The sequence below is a fragment of the Denticeps clupeoides genome, chromosome 1 (genome assembly GCF_900700375.1).
Source record: "Denticeps clupeoides chromosome 1, fDenClu1.1, whole genome shotgun sequence".
Lineage (NCBI taxonomy): Eukaryota > Metazoa > Chordata > Actinopteri > Clupeiformes > Denticipitidae > Denticeps > Denticeps clupeoides.
In genome coordinates, this window is record NC_041707.1 from 23464601 (window position 1) to 23479426 (window position 14826).

The 14826-nt window shown below is 44.1% G+C and overlaps 1 protein-coding gene across 5 annotated transcripts in view; it reads left to right on the top strand.

The window, feature by feature from the left end:
• Nucleotides 1-14826, top strand: part of ppargc1a (peroxisome proliferator-activated receptor gamma, coactivator 1 alpha) — a 264032-nt gene that overhangs the window by 220471 nt on the left and 28735 nt on the right. For 2 of the 5 annotated variants that reach the window (XM_028969936.1, XM_028969944.1), the window contains exons 1-2: nt 10667-10797; nt 12786-12965. In XM_028969936.1, the coding sequence (XP_028825769.1) occupies nt 10750-10797; nt 12786-12965 (228 nt within the window). In that variant the 5' untranslated portion in view covers nt 10667-10749. Of the gene's footprint in view, nt 1-10666; nt 10798-11085; nt 11179-12785; nt 12966-14826 lie in introns of those variants that run through there. The other 3 variants (XM_028969920.1, XM_028969927.1, XM_028969953.1) reach the window with 2 other exon arrangements.

The window sequence follows — 14826 nt, forward strand, 5'->3', positions numbered from 1 at the left end:
TTTGTCCATTGCTAATTAATTGTCACACACTTACCGTGAGTAATAAAAATGCTATTAAGTAAAATACCTCTATCATTAACCTAACGCTGTTAATATGCGGATCAGTGGGGCTTTATAAACAAAAGCAGTGGTGCCCGTGCCACACAGGGCTAATTAAAAATGCACCGTCATTAATTACGTCAACCTGGGATTGTCAGAGTTGTGGGCTTTAGGCGGGACATCCTTCTCAGGTGCAGAGTCCCCAGTTGGTCGCAAGGTGAATGGCGTGTGCATCCGCATGCGGTCTTAAGCGGGTTGTCACCACACCTATGTAACGTGCCGCCACACCGACTCTGAAGCCTTGTCTTACAAGCAATGCCAACAGACGTGACGCTGCTCTGTAAGTTGTTACAACTATCATTTTCTTCTCACAAGGTAATTACCCCAACTTTCAAAATGGTGTCTTCTCCACGGCCCAATAGCTCCTGTCATCCTGCTTTTTCAGTTACAATGAGCCGCGACTCTTCAGGGGCCGTTCAGACAGAAAAGGGGTTCATTCATTCTCACAGGGTCTGTGTTTGTGATCAGATCTATGTACTCAGAGGTACTGGGTTTAATTGCTTTTTTTGTTAGAGACTGAGAATTCCATTCTCTGCCTTATAACAATGATGTCATTTTGTATGAAAATTGAACAGAGAGAACTTTGCGTGGAAAATGGCTAGTGGAACCAGTCATACCCGAAGATTTGCTCCTATATAAGCTGTTAGTCTATGTCGCTTCCTCGTTATGTTTCATGAAGATTATTCAGAATGCGATTTGTAGGAACCAGTAAACAGGCATGGACTGAGCCGTCACGGTCCACCAGGACGTGACTATAAATGAAGCCCTTGAAGCAAGATAATTGTGTTGAGTCTGAATAAACGAGTGCCATGGTGCCCTGATATGAAGGCTGCGGGACTGTCTAGTGCAGATCGTCATCTTAAGGTTGAAGTCAGTGGCCAGGCCTGCCAGCCAAATGTAAACGTCACTCAGGATGCTGGTTCCAGCGAGCAGAAACAAGGCATGACAGATACTCTGCGAGATATGAAATATCTTGCTGCTAAAAATAGCTAAGATCCAGGGAAAAATGCCCTCATGTTATTTTTTCCATGCTGTCAAGAAATGACTGCAAACAAAAGAACTTAAGGTCTCTCCTGGGAACATGGAGCTCAGATCCAGTCTGTTAAACGCAGGTCTTTTGGATTTGTATTTTTTTAGATTTTATTGATAATGTTACATTTACCTATAGTAATCATTATTTCTGTTCCTTAAAGGGTTGTCTTAATTGCTGTTTTAACTGTCTTATGAACTAAAGCATTGTCTTAACAAAAGATCATTTCTCCTGTGGTTGCTCAGTCTCAAAATCATTTTAAATGAATGACATAATATAATGTACTCTTGTTTCTTTGCTATATATGATATATATATTAGATGCAATAGTGTCATTCATATTAAATTTATTGTGAAATGTCATTTCATATAATTTAATTAGAAAATAATATAATATCATTATAATCCCCACCTGCAGCTACATCTGTGGATAGTGTTGATTTTGAGTCAGAAGTTAAAGGATTAATATTTCACTATGTCTTCATCAGAAGAAAAGTAGTTCTAAAGATATATTTCGGTAATGGAAAGTAAATGTCAGATTTGGGGTTTTCACTTTAAAAACTGTATTGGTTGAAACGTCATTTGTCTTCCTTCAACAGCTCCGATAACGAAAGCAAGGGTGTTGTTTTTTTTATGCTTGTGTTTTTTTGTTTTATTAATCTGTTAATTAGTAGCCATCCCTGGACAGGGACTGTTGTAATGAGGTGAATTCGTGAATTCGAATGTCTAATGAAGCGGCTTATTGCAACAGTCCTCCACAAATAGATAAAACAATCAAGTCTGGACAGTTATGAACACTTCACCAACATACAGAGACACTCTGACCCACTTTGATAAATAGATTCATACAGTTATATAGGTATATGGTTGCTATTCTTTTTATGCTCTAAAAAGGCCTATATGGGTCCCCTTTTTCTCATCCCTTCTCTCCACCTATTTTCTCCATCCCCTCATATTTCTCCTTTTTGCAATGTCTCTCTCCCTCTTTTAGTTTGTGTGTCCGTCTCCATGTTGTGGAGGGAGACTGGCAGCGTGGGCATGAAATTGATGTGATGAAAAACAACTGGGATATCTCTATGAGCCATTGGCGTTGCCATTATGGCCATGCTCCCCCGTCCCAGCATGCCTCTGGGCCTCCGCTGTGATAGGGAACACAGAGCAAATTACCCAGAAGCCATCTCAGGTTATCAGTCCACTGCACCACCGACCCCCCTTCCTGGAGAAAAAAACTCCCATCTGCAGTCACTCCAACCTGAGATGTATTCACTTCTCTTGCTTTTCTTCTGCCAAATGAGGATGAGTCCTGTGAAAGTTGACCGCCAGATTGTATTCTGACCTATAAACAGTTTTTAGATGAGTATGTGGCAACTAATTGTGCCAGTGTGTCCCAATGGGGTGGTCATGGGATAAAGGAACAACAGGAATTGAAGATTAACTCTTCAACTACTTAACTATTTTTTAAATTTATCTTTCAGTACTCATTGTAGCGACGCTCCTAGGCCACTAACAGACACACTTCAATATATATTATTAAACAGAAATGCTGCAGGACTCAAACCATAGACACATTAATTGCTCAATCAAGATAGCAATGATATTAAAAACCTGGGGGACATAATATTTGCTTTGTCTAAAGTGTACTTTTCTCAAACAAGGAACAACATTCTCCCCAGAATCTGCACATCCTGTCAGTGGTTTGAATGCTGTGGCTGATCAGTGAATAATTTATGATTGGTGCTTAGTTCAAGTATAGCCTCGCAGCATCTTAAAATTCTGATAAGATTAATAGCTCTGTTGTTTTAGCCAAACCCAGTGCCTGTCCTATTATTCCTATGTAGGCCATTTAAGGACTCCTCTGATATCGTGTTGTTTTTTAAAGCTTTATAAGCTACAGGGCAAAATTGGGGAGTGCTTGACTTAATTAGGAAGTAAATACGTTAGCCAGTAATTAAGACAAAATGAATACCAATGGGTTACTGTGAGTAACAGTGTCATTTAGTATGCAAATTAGCATAAAATAGTGAAGTGACCAAGAGAATAAGTGAATTAGGGATGTAAAGGCAGGAATGCATAAACGAGGAAAAATGTGTCTAAGTGAATATTTATGGTAATACTGAAGATGGATATGTAAGTGTGCATGATTGTATATAAATGCTTTCGTATGTAAATAGATGAATAATTGCATGGTTTATGAAATAGTCCTATGGATTGAGTGGGTGAATGAAAATGAATGAATTAGTGAAGGAGAGTTAATTGCTTAATTGTGGCTGCTAATAATCATAATAATAATAATAATTTTGATGAGCAAATTTTGCAGTCAAAAGCATGGTCATATTGTCTTTTTGTCTTTACTGATTCTAGTTTATGAGAAAGTGACCTGTGCACCCATGATGCATTGCATCGCTATATCTCTCACACACACACACATATCATCTTTCCTAATGCCCAGATGATGTGGCAATTACTCCTTAATTACACGCGTCATCTGGTCGAGAGCGGCCAACGCCAGTGCCGATTAGTCCTGCTTACCATATCAACACGAACCTCCCTGGTCACGACAGCCCCCCGGAGAGAGGGGTGGGTGTGTGCAAGGAAAGAAAAGGATAGATACAGTGATGTCTTATTTAATGTCGCGACGTTGGGGGCCGGGGGACCAATGCTCGGTTAGGCACTATTTACCGTTCCAATAGCACTGTCAACCATTGTGCAATCATCTTCAGGAAAGCTGTAATGCCAGGTTAATAGTCGCAGGTTATACTTATCCATTTATTTTATAGGTGTCCAGTTTGAATAGGAGACAACAGCCCAGCTCGGATGGAAAGGCATAAGCTGCCTCATTAAACTAAAGTGCGGCCTTGTTGCCTTTCAGTTATGAAATGTCCCCTTGGAAAATTAATTTCATGATTGCCTGAAAGCACCTGTGAATATTTTGCATTCTTTTTATGCTAAAAATATTATACACTATGCACTAGTCATATAAAAGGGTGTTATCGATCATCTTTTCAGTCCAGTCTGAAATTAGACTTGTTTGTAATAAAAGTGAAAAAGAAGTAAATTTTAATGTATTCCATGGCATTGAATATACAGTAATAGCCCCAATTTAAGAGATGAATACCTGAATGTGTGAGTCATGGTAGGTGAGACAGGCTTTGTTTTGCCAAAGGCGTGGGAAGAAGACAATCATGCAAATCATTTTTTTGTGGTAAAACGATTGATGAAAAAGGACCAGAAACCAACCACAAACAAGGGAGAAAACACAGACACACCTCCTTTCCAAACATATTCCCACACCCCACAGATGTGGACCTCTGAGAAAGAAAATCCAGTTCATGGCCTTCAATTAATCACAGTACCGCTGTCTTTGTCTGTGTTGATTTATTTTAAACCAAAAGGTCTGAGATGAATTATGTGACCAGGCCGTGCACCGTGTCTCCTCAAAAAAGGAAGCGAGAGTAAAGCTGTAGTGGCTCGATCTGGAAGTTCACCTGCAGAAGAACGTGCAATACAACATCAAAAACGCGATAAATCTTCATAGTAAGATCCAAAAAATTTATATTAGGTTACATTTTAATGTTTTAAGTCACACTTTTAAACAATACTGCAAATCTCCTTCAGCATTGCACTGCACTTTATGAACACTCTTTGTATACATTCTGTAACATCTGTATTATCTGTATTATCTGTTTATAAGATTTAGATTTATACACACATATAGACCTTGGTACATTCCTACATATATTTATATTCAGTACAGTGTGGGCCATTTATATGGATCCACCTTAATAAAATGGGAATGGTTGGTGACATTAAACACATTTTATAAGTGGTCAGAAACTTGTAAATAACTCATGAAAGAATAAAGTTATGTTAAAACCAAGCACATCATTGCTTTTCTTGTGAAATTACCAATAAAGTTGATGTGTCACATGACCCTCTTCCTATTGAAAAAACAAAAGTTGGATTCAAAATTACCACTATGGTCACCACCCATCTTGAAAAGTTTGCCCCCTCACATATACTAATGTGCCACAAACAGGACGTTAATGTCACCAACCATTCCCATTTTATTATGCTGTATCCATATAAATGGCCCACCCTGTATATATATTTATAAACAGTATAAACATATTAAACAATTTGTACAAATAACACTTATACACATTTTCTACACTGTACTTGAGAGACACCATCTACCGGAATTAAATTCCTTGTATGTGCTTGCACATACTAGGCCAAAAAAAATAGAACTGAATAGAACTACTTTTACATCTGTGACTTCTTTATGCAGTCAGATATTTACAATTGTATGTTGGGTACAAGTTCCATGAGGAAGAGCAGCCTTTTTCTGCTTTTTGGAGGCTATAACAGGATAATCTTGCAAACATCCAAAAACCCTAGATACTTTACCAGTTGATCCAAGATGTCACTTTACGTGTCCCATTCATCTATGTATGTCAGCGAAAACTGTGAAACTGTCGTTCAGCTGTCAAGAAAGTTCAGCTGCCTTCATGTTTTCCCTTTCCAGACATCAGTATCACTGTGATCTGCATGTGTCAGGAACGGCTGTTGCTGTGGTAAATATCAGGTTTGGACCTGATCTCTGGCTTTGAAAAGTCATCCATGTTGATTTTAAGAAGCCCAGAAGCCCCATCATTACCTAAATGCATTGTCCGCATAGGGGTGATGTCTTCAACCTTTCCTTCATTTTCACTCACCATTGTCTTTCCCTCCATTGCTATCATCTTGTTGTTCCTCTTTCCTTTCTAGTTATCTTAACTCTGCCCTTTCTCTTGATGTAATAAGATGCTTCACTGAAAATGGGAATCAACCTCATCTTCTTTTCCCAGTAGTCCATGCTGTGTTTTTTCCACACCATGCCCCAGTGGTAAACCTTGGTTTCATAGGAAAGGGAGGGGAGCAAATCAGGAGAAATGCTTTCTGTAAGGGGAAAAAAAAAAGATGATGAGCCAATAATTTTTATGATGCCGTCAGGAATTTCTGGCATGTTGTTATGCTCTGTATGCTGGGCCGGTGAAATTCTGTAAATATGTGCGACATGTCTTTTTTTCCATCTCATTTTCCATTCCTCATCGTAATTAGCATGCAGTCAGTAGGGGTAGAGCAGCACCGGAGCTTCTCCCACCCCCAATCTCATGATATGATTTTACCAGAAGATACAATGCTCTGATACTGACCTAATTCCTATCCCTTAAACACACACACACACACACACACACACATTGTAGAGCAAGCACAAGGTGTTTGCTCTTCTTCACACAGAATGGAGTTACAATGATGTTAGGCACCATGTGCACAGTTTGCAGGAGTTGTTGAGTCTCATTCTCCCCTTTCTGTTTAAAAAATAATCAAATGTATATATAGAATTTTTTTCCTCCGGCTCAAGCTCAACCTGGCTAGAATGAAATCCATCACCTCGTATCTTGTTTTAAGTCACAGAGCGCCTTTTTATCGCTTGTCTCGGTTTAATGCCGGTTTCTCTTTGATGTGCAACACGCAGCACGTGCGTAAACATGCTTTTAATGCTGGTTGTCTCCCGACTGAACCTGCATGTTTTTTTTTCTTTCCTGTGATGGATATGCATCATTCATGAGTGCATGGTGATTTTAACCAGCTCTTACAGCCCCAAAACAGCGTCTCTTTGGAGTACAGCGCTTCCACAGGGGACCGCAAACTCATTTTCCTCCGTGACCATGATATCTCGCACTGTGTGGGGAGTGTAGCTCAGCGCTGCATGTTCCCAGGCCGGAAAAATAAGACAGGCCGGCGCTACCTAGCCATGGACCTCTCTGCAGTCGTCATTGTTGTGTTGGTGATGTTATTTTCAATTTCAACCCGCAGTCCTTCCTAATGTGGCCTAGTCCAACTGTGCCAGAAGTCTGCGAAAAAGTGGTCTGTTGGAGGTCTGAAAATGTTGAGGAGACTTGGATCTGGGGATATTCTCTGCTCAGGGCTGTAACCATTTACCTTCCAGGCTGACAGATAGGCTGCTGCCTTTTTATTTCTAAACTGCTGAGACACGTTTTGCCGATATACTGGTCACTTTTCTCCAAATGGTTTCATACAGCTCGCAAAAACAGCTTAGCAAGTGTGCAAGCAGATGTCATCAAACTGCAAGCTAAGCTCCCAAGGCTTTGGCCCAAATCTGCCTCCGACTTGGAGTTAATAAATGTTTCAAGCCGCCATGGTGGAACCGGGCTTCTAAGGGACTACCTTTCCACAGACAGACTCCTCCTTTGTTCTGCCTGACTCCCTCCCAGACGCAGTGTCTGTGCCACCTTCAGAACCTCTGGTGCACTTTGGACAGTTCCGTTCACCTTATTGCGCTTCTGTTAATACCACTACTGTTGAGTTACTGTCTTTGATTTGTGCTATGGACAGTTATGCATCTAAATAAATATAATTATGTGCCATTATGATAACATATAGGAACTGTTGGTATAAAAATGGAATAAGTTAGGTTTTACAGTTTTAGGTGCTGATACAAATTTGTTGTGTTGCCTTGTGTTCTTGCAATTCTAACTAGCATTCAACGTCGCCCGACGCCATTTCCATTCCCACCTGGCCTGTCATTGTGACATCACACATACGACTTGTAAAATGTGTGGGATGCTTTAAGAGAGCAGCGCTGTTGTACAGGGTGGGTGTGGCTTTGAAGAGGTGTGGTGTTCGTATAAAACCCTGTGAAAAGTAATAAACCCCCTATGATAATAAATATTCTGTATTTGTTTGGCTCACCACCTGGCACGGAAGAATAGGAGTTAGTGCCACATTTATATATGTTCTATATTCTGTGTTCCAAACTGCAGTCTTCAGCCCTGGATCAGCAAGTCTCCCCTGCATTAGAGGTGTCAAGTACAACTTTTTAAAAGCCAGGCTTTCTACAAGCGCTAGACTAAGAGGGAAAATACATTTTTTAATGAAATTAAAAAAAAAAACACCAATTCCTTCTTAGTCCAGCCCTAATTTAATAAAACTAATTTACAACATGCGAAATGCTTTTACCAATCAGCGAAACATGTTTATAGCAAATCATTTACATTTACATTTACAGCATTTATCAGACGCCCTTATCCACAGCGACATACAATCAGTAGTTACAGGGACAGTCCCCCCCTGGAGCAACTTAGGGTTAAGTGTCTCAGGGACACAATGGTAGTAGGTGGGATTTGAACCTGGGTCTTCTGGTTCATAGGCGAGTGTGTTACCCCAAGGCTACTGCCACCCTACTACCACCAAATCATACAGAAAGGATAGGTACTATAGACTCGAATGTTCATGAATGCTCATTTAACTGAACCCGACCCAACCCGAGCACGACTACAATGATTCGGGCCAAGATTTACAGTGTTATCCTGCGTTCCCGACATCACAATTGCAAGATCTATCGTGCAGCCCTAAAATAAAGATTAAATTCTTGCGAAGTTCTTCTCCTCTGCACATGTAAACAGAACGATTGCCAGAGCATGGTTCATCTTGTTCTTTTTAGGCATGCTTGCCATATTTAACACTAGTTTGTGCTGATAACATGATAACATCATGGTTGTACAGTCTACATAGCTGTCTTACCCAAGTTTAGTAAATCCACGCCAAACGTGGTCTTATACAATTGCTGCAATCATCTTCTATATAAGGCATTACAGATGACGCAGAGTTAATTACAGTCATTAGTTACAAGACCAGCCCCCCCCCCCCCCCCCCCCCCCCCCCCCCCCGCAACTCAGTGTTAAGTCTCGCTCTGGGTGGGATCGAACCTGCAACTTTGGGGTCCGACTGTCTGGGATTTTTAAAAAATAAACAAAAAAACCCAAATAAACACCACTGCAGCGATCTATGTTGACACACGGTTGCCTTTATTGCAGATGAACGGCGTGGGTCTGACTCCGCCCTCCACGTGGCATCAGTGGGCCGTCCTGTACGTTTTACTCATGTCTCACTTGCGTTGTATTTATGTTTTCTGCTCAGGTCACTGGGCTGAGGCTGCTGGTCAGTACACACCACCTGCCCCCCAGTCTCCAGACACGGTCCGCCGCCACTACCGGATTAGGTGCGCGCGCACGCACGCACGCACGCGCGCGCGCGCATCCTCCCGTGAATCTCGGTTCTTCTACGCTCTGCTGAAATGCTAAGATAAGACTTCTGGAGCCAGGTTAATTCTCCCAACAAGTGATGTTGGAAATAAGAAACGGGCCAAAGGCACGAAAAGTAACCGGAAGGCGCTCGGCGCGGTGCAGGGGAGGACCGTTCACGGTGGAAAACGCGGTTCGATTGAAGATCCGCGGCGCGGGGACTCCGGGAGGGAAACGATGTGTCGGGTGTCCACATCGGCTTCTGTTATCGCGGCGTGTCGCCTTGTTGCGTCAACACGCGCTGTTGACACTGTACATTTGCTCGTCGCCCAGCGTCCGCGCCGCAACATGCCGTCAAAAAAAAAAATGAAGGATGATTTGTATTACGCTCACGTGCCCGGAACCGTAAGGGATGGGAATTAGCGTTAAATTAACCCGCGGGGTATAATTCCCACGCAGTTCCGTGTGGAGCGGAGGAGTTCATAAATTAAAAGTAGACGGTGAATTGCTGCTCGTGCCAGGAGCGGATCGCATGGAAAGGGCCGCAGTCCACAGTGCCATGTTGTCGAAAATCATTCTTTTTCCTCGTCTAGGTTTTTTTTTTTTTTTTTTTTTTAAACCAGGCCGATTTCCGCAGCTTTTCTAAATAAAGTAGCCTTACGGCGATGTTGATCCTGAAGCAAAAGTCATTAGGATTAGACGGTTTACTAGAGTGGTGCCCATATAATCTGGTCGGCGGAATGAGAGACTCTTTTTTTTCCCACTTCACAATGCCCAATAGCGCATTAGGGTCTGTGAAGGCAAATGAAATCATCAAGTGTTGAAGCGGAATAAATGGCGATATAATAATAATAATAATAATAATGTAGTAGAGCGCTGCCGCATGTGTGTTAACGCTGAGCTCCCAGAAATAAAACATCGGAACTACTGAAAAAAAAAACGCGATGCCAGATCTCGCGAGAAACAAGTGAGTAGGTTGGCACACACTTGACTCTTTAAACAAAATGAGGCGACATGCGTGGAAATACGTCAGGTTTTTTATGCACTAACTACCCACTCACTTTGGGCCAGGGACCCTTCCTCAACAAGATACTTCCATTCGGGACAACCCAGTATTAACGTGAACGTATCGGACACCCGCCTCTGCTGCTACGGCGGAAAGAAATGTACTATTAAAATATTAAGCCAGACAGTTCTAGCATAATAATGCGCTTTAAAAAAAAAAAAAATCTTCTATGAGAAATCCTATTTAGTGAAAATTGCTTGGTTTCAGAGGTCCCGGGCCCCGCCTCCTGGGCCTCGCGTCATTGGGCAGCGCTGCGAGTGGGCGGGGCGTGAGAGGAGTCGCTCCCCTGCCTACTTTTAATAGCCGCGTCATGTGACGGGCAGCAGTTGTAAGACAGGTGCCCTCGGTCCGCTCCCGGTGAGGGGCACTTCCCTGCGCGAGAGAGAGCGGAGCGGCTGGATTTCTCCTCTGGTCGGGCTTTTTTTTTTTTTTTCGCCCCTCTTTTTCGTGCCGTCATTCAGCGGCTGGATGGCGTGGGACAGGTGCAACCAGGACTCGGTGTGGAGAGAATTAGAGGTGAGCAGATCTAAACATGCAACTTCACATCAAAAAAAGGAAAAGAAAAAAACGCTAAAGAAAGCAGATAAACGAGGAAGACGGACCGCGCGGAACATCCACGAGAGGGTTTGGCTGCAAAAAAAAAAAAAAAAAGAAGCCACTTTTGGTCGCCGGCTCTAAGGATAACGTGGAAAACCGCACTCGAATGGCGAGTCGAGGGGGAATCGGGGCAGAAATCGCGCCTTTATACGTGCCGTGACTGATTAGTTGTTTTGCGCGCCGCCGCCAGGATGTACTCCGCTCGGACGGGCGCGCGCCTCGCAGATCCGGGGAGGCAGGTACCCATCACCCGGTCGGGCGGCCGTTTTAGTGGCGTTGGCACAAATGTTCCCCAGCCAGGTATTGTACTCTGCAACTTTGCCGTCCGTAGATGCATTCGTAACGACGCGCGCGCTTCATGTCGAGGACGGCGTCCTCGGATCCCCGATTGTCGGTGGGATGCAACAGAGGATGTGGACGGAGGAAGAGCTCGTGTCCTGTACCCCTGTAGGAGCGTGCTTGTGAATGCACGTTCGTGCTGCTGGAGTGAGAATTGGCGATCCGGGATGAGCCCGTGCGCGGAGTTTGGGATCGTGGGGTGTCGGCGTGGAGGCTGGAGTTGCAGCGCTGGACGCGAATCTCTGCTGTCGTTATCGCATAGTTGTCGCTCTCGCATGCCTACACATATTTCTATCTATCTATCTATCTATCTATCTATCTATCTATCTATCTATCTATCTATCTATCTATCTATCTATCTATCTATCTATCTATCTATCTATCTATCTATCTATCTATCTGTCTGTCTGTCGGTCTGTGTAAACATTTGTATGCACGAGTAGCGCTCTGTGACAGCTTGCTTAAATTATTAATGCGCTAAAATGGGTTCGTTTGTTTGACTTTTTTCATCCTTTCGTTACGCGCACGTGCGTCCCCCCCCCCCACCCACCCCCCCTCTCTCTCTCAGGAATGAAAAAATAAAGAATCGCGTCTCTTCTGTTGATGGCGAGACCCCGTCGCTCGGGGTTTGCTGCTTTTGGGGTCTTCTGCTGGTGTGACGCTCCAGGCAGCGAAGCGCACGCCTCCAATGATCCCTGCAGCCAAAGTCGCAGCTGCTTTCAAGGGATCGGGGTGAATAAATCACGATGTCCATCATCCCGCTGGAACTGCGCTCCGCGTGTGTGTGTGTGTGTGTGTGTGTGTGTGTGCGTGTGAAGAAGCGCGCGCATGGCGGCGCTATTCCGCTGAAACTTACAGAATGTGATGGACGCGTGTGTTATTGTGGCTTTATATTTCCCCGTGCATTTGTCTTTAAGTTATTGAGAATGAAGAGGAAGATGAAGATATCTGTGTGTGTGTGCTGGAGGTAGATGCCATCCTGGCACAGGGTCAGACTCTGCCTGAGTCGGGCACACTCTGCTCCCGTTGAGCCCGTAGCCCTCTCCTTTACAACCAGATCTGCTCCTTCGTGATTGTGGAGAACGTTAGATTGTGCCAGTGTGTCATTATATTGCGTGTCCCAGTGAGCAGAGTACATGTCTGAGGTAAACCCCGGCTTAGCGGCACAAGGCAGTCGTCATGTGGAACGCTGCCCAGAATAGGAAAGTGAGCGCTGCTGCCGTGCTCCACGTGCAGAAGCAGAAGTCGTAAGCCCTGGTGGGTTTCGCCCAGCCTCAGGTCGATGGCGCTGATGATGATTAGTGCAAAGAGAGCGACGGAACAGCTGTCGCGTCGGCTTCCCTAAAAAACCTCCCAACGTCGAACGAAATTTCTCTTCTTCAAAGACACAGAGGGGCGTTAATTACAGAACAGCTCGATGTTAAATGCATCAAAAACCAAGAACAAAACCGAAAATGTGTGTTTCGTTCTCACCACAAGTCATCATGGAGCCGCTGTTGGCTTTTATTGGCTATACTGCTTAAAGGTTCAGTTTGAAATGGTGTGTCTCTGGCGCTTTTTCCCTACAGTGTGCTGCCTTGGTTGGCGAAGACCAGCCCCTATGTCCTGACCTCCCAGAACTTGACCTCTCTGAACTCGATGTCAGCGACCTGGATGCAGACAGCTTTCTGGGTGGACTCAAGTGGTACAGCGACCAATCAGAAATCATTTCCAGTCAATATGGCAACGAGGCCTCGAACCTGTTTGAGGTAAGAACGTTTCAGCATCGGCCGCCCCCCCTCACACACAAACACCGTCTCTGGCAATTTCCACCATGCTTGCAGTTTGTTCACCTTCTGGCCGGAGGACATGCCGCTGGGAGCTGCCTGTCTGATTGATAGATTTTATTTTTTTTTGTTTTACTATCAGAACTTTTACGGTCTGTGCAGTTGAAATGCGTAATGGGTGCTTTGTAACTGTGGTATCTCGTTTTTTTTTTTAAGCACAGGTCATCTATGTTAGAAGGGACCATCGATTATGAAGTAATTCAGCACAGGTCTTTACAAACAGGACTAAAAGTTCAAAGTGAAATATTTTTATTTTTTGCGCAGACAGATAGCCGGGGGACTGCGATAAGCGACGACCTTTGTCCAGTGCCAGGGCCTGAGGGTGGCCCTTATTGTGGCTTATCACCACAGAGCAGGTCATTCTCAATTCCAGGTCGGCGCCGGACCGATCCTCTCTTGTTACAGCCCCCGCATTGCATGCGGCCCCGGACAAGAGGGGCCTGGGTTCAGGATCTGCGCTGTTCCGCACGTCCTGTCCATCATTGTGAGGGAAGTGTGGCAGCTTAACAGGCTGCAGCACCGTGAGAGCAGTGCACTTCATTACACCTTATCTCTGGAGAGGATGAGAAGGGCAAAAAAATGGATACACCGGCTTTGCTTCACGTCATGGGGCAGCGCTATACTCGCGATCATTTCGTCATTTTTTTTTTTCTTCGCGAAGGGCGTGCTGTGTTTGTCTTGTTATGTTTATAAAGGTTGCATTCCTTCCACGGTGTGTGCCATATCAGCTCTGGAGGTGTCCCCCGAGGCCTTGGGTGGGCCAGAGACCCCCCGGGAGGGCACTGCACAGGGGTTAAAAATACTGTGGGCTGCATCTGTGTGTCACGTCTCTGACACAGTGCTTATCAACTTCAAAATACTCACCAATGGGTTTGCCTGAAGAGACCAGTGTGTGTGTGTGTGTGTGGTGATTTAAATAAACATGAGGTCTTATAAGGAGAGATACTATCTGTATTTTTTTGCATAAACAACAGATGATGTTGGGGCTTTGGTTTAAGATGTTGTCATTAGCATATTTATGAAGCTGAGGTTGGTTTTTTTTCCCTCTCACTTTAGACAGAAAATGATCCTTGCCTGAGTACCAAGGTACTTTAAGTGTGGGTCAAGAAGTCAGGAAATGCATAGATGTCTTCATTAATATACATTAGGCTTAGCGTTAAACCCTTGCTGGCACAGCTTTTTTTCTGTGAAATAAGTTTTTTTTTTTTTCATAAGAAACATTTCATTTTTATTAGTAAGCAAACGAGCAGCTATTGAGGTGCTGGATGTGTTTGCACTTCCTGCACTGTCCTGCGTGGGTCACTGCAGCGCCCAGTTAGCATGTGTAGCTGGGTCAAAATATTATCTGCACTTCTGTAAAATAAATTGGCCGAAATTTGGCCAGCGCTGCCAGGGTCCGCCTAACACACGCAGCTCAGGCCGGGTTAATGGGGGGGAAGGACAGCTGCTCATGTCACAACCCGACTTGCAAAAACTTTTTTTTTACATTGTATTTCAACCACTCAAGGCCGGACGAGCGACCAAGACGGGCAGTCTAGACACCCGCCTGCATTTTCCTGAAAGGTGGTCTTGACCCTGTTCTCTTTTTAGGCACCAACCCAATTTTCAGATCCGTATTTTTTTAAGTCCTCTCATTCATCTCTCTGCGGGCCTGGGCTGGCAGACAGATGAGGCAGATAGCATCGCGACACGACAGAAAGGCCCAGTGATTGTGCCACTTCGTGGACGATGCCCTTCAGTGCCAGTCTTCCTGGCGGCTTTTATCAGGCCCATCTCGGGGGCT